Raw genomic sequence first — 3,769 nt, 5'->3', positions numbered from 1 at the left:
GTCTCAGGAGGCAGCTCCAGCGGGTCCCAGAACAGAGGACCCCGTTCTCAGTCCCCTCAACAACCTTGGGCTTTTCCAGGAGGACATGGAAGAAACCAGCTCCATGTCAGGCCTGGCACCAGACCTGTCAGGAGAGAGCTCGGGGGACCCCGTTTGTGCTGGCAGTGGGAAGAGGGTCCTCAGGGAAGAGTCTTGTCAAGGTGCCAGCTCCCAGGCAGTGGGTGCTCCTGAGGCTAGCCCAGAGGCCACGGCCCATCCAGTGGTCCTGGGGCTGCAAACTGTGGGACAGAACCGGAATTCAGTGCCCAGCTCCAGGCTCCGCCGTCAGCTGCCCACAGAGCCTGCCCAGGGGAGGGCTCAGGGCCTCAAGAGGGTCCAGATTATTCTGCACGATGTCTTAGCTGGAAGTTGTCCCAGGAATCTTTGTAGTGGGTGTGTGGGGGCAAGAAAGAAAAGCAGGAAGTCTGAGACCCCCTCAGAGGGTCAGGAAGGTAGCTTCTTATGGCTTGGTCAGAGTGGGGACAAGCCCAAGGCTGTGGGAGACTCCCTGCAAGGTGCTGACGTGGCGTCCTTGGGAGGCCTGTGCAGTCCTCTCTCTTGCAAGGACACTGGGTCTGGGCCTGGACACCCAGGTGGAGGTTGGGTGGACTGTGACTCAGGGATTGAGAAGTTTGAATATTTGCCCACTGTAAGGGGTGGGACCCCGCCAGGCAGCCCCTGTGACCCTGTGAGCTTCCCTGTGCCCACTGGAGGACCGTTACTTCAGCTAGCTGCCCAGGATCCTCTCCAGAGCCCTGAGCTGTGCCTGGGAGGGTCTGGAAAGGCTTCCACAGCACAGCAAGAAGCTGAGCACATCATGAGGCCTGGTGATGGTGATGGCCATGGTGCTTCACACAACCAGGAGGAGCTGGAGGTCGTGGCTCGACCAGTGTCTGGGGGGAGGCCAGGGCAGGGACTTGGTGACACCCCCTCCAGCTTCCTGGAGCCTGTAGCCAGCAAGGCTAGCTCAGGCCCATCTATGAGGCAGAGAAATTCCAAGTGTGCTAAACAGTTGAAAATGGACCCAGTGCCTGGTGCCCAGGATCAGGGCACTAACAGATGGCCAGACAGCTCCAACCAGGACCAAACAGAAGAATCCAGCCCAGGAAGCGGCCCCAGACTGGTAAGTTGACTCTGAGAGGTTGGGATGGGAAGGGCATCATTATCTTTTGGTGTCAGTGAGTCTTGTGTTCAAATCCTATCTCTGCCCACTTCCTAGTTGAGTGGCCCTGGAATATTTTTTAAACTGTTACCTCATGTGTGAAAAGGGAATTCTAGTTCCACTTTAATGGGATTGTTTTGAGGAGAAATGAGATGATGATGTGAAATAATGTACTTAGCACAGCATAAGGCACAAGGTAAATCTATTTATGTTAAATGTGCTTTTCCTTGAGTGTAACAATAGTCCTGTGAGATAGGCATTAGCCCTATATTCCCAGGGGAAGCTGAGGCTAAGAGAAGTTAACAAAGTTTTCTAAGCTCACACAGCAAGGGAGTCAGTCCCTAGCCATGTTCCCTGTATTCACTGCTTCCCTTTTTCCATTGTTCTTTTATTGATGCTAATAATTGTCATTTTATTAATATAAATAATCATGGTCAATATGTTTATATACCAAGGGCAGAAGATGGCATTGCTGTGTTTGATGTATATTTCTGACATAGTTGAATTTTTTTTAAATTGAAGCATCATGTTAGTTTCAGATGTACAGCATAGTGATTCAATTATATGAGTCGGACACGACTGAACGACTGAACTGAACTGAATATATATGTATATATATGTTCTTTTCAGATTCTTTTCCCTTATAGGTTATTACAAAATATTGAGTATAGTTTCCTGTTTTATATAGTAGCTCCTTGTTGGTTATCTATTTTATATGTCATAGTCACATAGTTGAATTTTTATCACCTCTATAGAATATGTGTTGTGTGCTGAGTGCTTTTGATTTAGTCTTCACATGAAGCCCAGAGAGGTGAGGTTACAGGCCCAGGGCCTCACAGCTGGTAAAGGACAGAGCCAGTATGCAGACCCAGGCAGTCTGTCCAGAACGCTTACTGCACTCCTGCTATGCGCATTCCCACCACCATTGCAGTAGTAAAGGCCCCTGGCATGCTTACTACATGCTGGGCACTGTTCCCAAGCACTTACCTTCAGTCTCCTAACACCCTTACAGAGAAGATGCTGTTGCTATATACCCATTTTAATGGTGCAGACACTGAGGCTCGGACAGGTAAAGTGAGTATGTCAAGGTCAAACAAGCAAATTAGTTGAACTAGGATAGGAACCAATGAGCTGTGGTGATAAATGCCTGTGGTGATTTATCACTATTTGATACTATAATTACATTAGAGATGCTATTACATTATCTGTGTAAATATCACTCAAAACGTTCATTTTTAATTAAAAAATGAATACACGTTTATCATAGAAGTTAAAGAAGAAATAAAAATCCCCATAATGCCAACAACATTCAGAGCTATCTCCTGTTGACATTTTGGTGTATATATCCTTTCTTCCATCTTTTTCATGTACATATATATCTTTTCTTTGCCTAGAAATGGGATCATGCAGATCAAAATTTATAACTTGATTTTTTAGGTATTAAAAATTGTTTCTACAGTGAATTTGTTGACATAGAATGAGGAAATCCCTTTTAATGTCTCCTGACCCAGTTGCCCTTTGTTTGATATTAATGGTTAGCATTCTTCCAGTCTTCTTTTTTATGAACTTCTGTACATATATGATGGAGAAGGCAATGGCACCCCACTCCAGTACTTTTGCCTGGAAAATCCCATGGACGGAGGAGCCTGGTTGGCTGCTGTCTATGGGGTCGCACAGAGTCGGACACGACTAAAGCGACGCAGCAGCAGCAGCATACGTATATGAACATCTTATATTGATCGAACCTTTTTATATATAAGTAGGCTCATGCCGTGCCTCATTGTTCTGGGACTTCTACTTTGATTTTCAGATGCTTTAGAGTTTGAAGACGTTTCCAAGTTGGCAAATCTGTGCTTTCCCTGAACTCTGCATCATGTCTGTCTACAGGCACTGCTGGGACCAGAGGGTGGGCTGGGACTTGCTTTTCTCATTTCTGGTCACTGTCGTGTAGTTAAGAGCATGAAGCTCAGAAGCTGACAGATTGGCATTCAGGCCTGGCTTTGCTGCTGTCTGAATGTGACCTAGGCAAGCGGCCTCACCTTTCCAAGCATAATTTCCTCATCTGTAAAATAGAGGTAATAAATTACTTACTCATTGGGCAGTGGTAAGGGGCAGGTGAGATGACATGTCCTGTGTTCGGCATTTAGCACAGTGCCTGGTACAAGAAAAATACTCAGAAATGTTATCTGTTGTTGACTATACATTGTCCTTCTCCAAGGACTGCCAGGGTGAACCCCTGTGCATCTGGCTTCTCCCCATTTCAGATTATCTATGTGGGCCAGATGCCCACAATTGGGATTCCTGGGTCTGCAGTGTTTTGAGGGGGTGTTTGAGTTTGGTGGTGGAGGCAGGTGCCTGCCCGTCTTGACAGGAAGCAACCCACGGCTGCTCTCTGCTTCAGTCCCATCCTTGACTCTGCGACATGGTCCCTCATCCCACAGCATCCCAACCAACCGGTTGCCATGGCAACTGGTGCCAGCTGCAGGAGAAGAATGGAGGCTGTGCTGCGACAGGGGTGGGCAGGTGGTTGAGGCCAAGGCTGAGTAGAGTGTGGGCAGGTGTGGGCGT

The 3,769-nt window shown here is 47.5% G+C and overlaps 1 protein-coding gene across 1 annotated transcript in view; it reads left to right on the top strand.

Annotated features, from left to right (window-relative positions):
* The first annotated feature begins 85 nt into the window (after window positions 1–85).
* SPOCD1 (SPOC domain containing 1) overlaps window positions 86–3,769 on the top strand; it is a 32,306-nt gene continuing 28,622 nt past the window's right edge. Inside the window, exon 1 of the mRNA XM_010837083.1 lies at window positions 86–1,162. Coding sequence (XP_010835385.1) covers window positions 86–1,162 — 1,077 coding nt within the window. The remainder of the gene's footprint in view (window positions 1,163–3,769) is intronic.

The sequence above is a fragment of the Bison bison genome, unplaced genomic scaffold, assembly GCF_000754665.1.
Source record: "Bison bison bison isolate TAMUID 2011002044 unplaced genomic scaffold, Bison_UMD1.0 scf7180017864068, whole genome shotgun sequence".
Lineage (NCBI taxonomy): Eukaryota > Metazoa > Chordata > Mammalia > Artiodactyla > Bovidae > Bison > Bison bison.
This window is presented reverse-complemented; position numbering and strand designations above follow the sequence as displayed.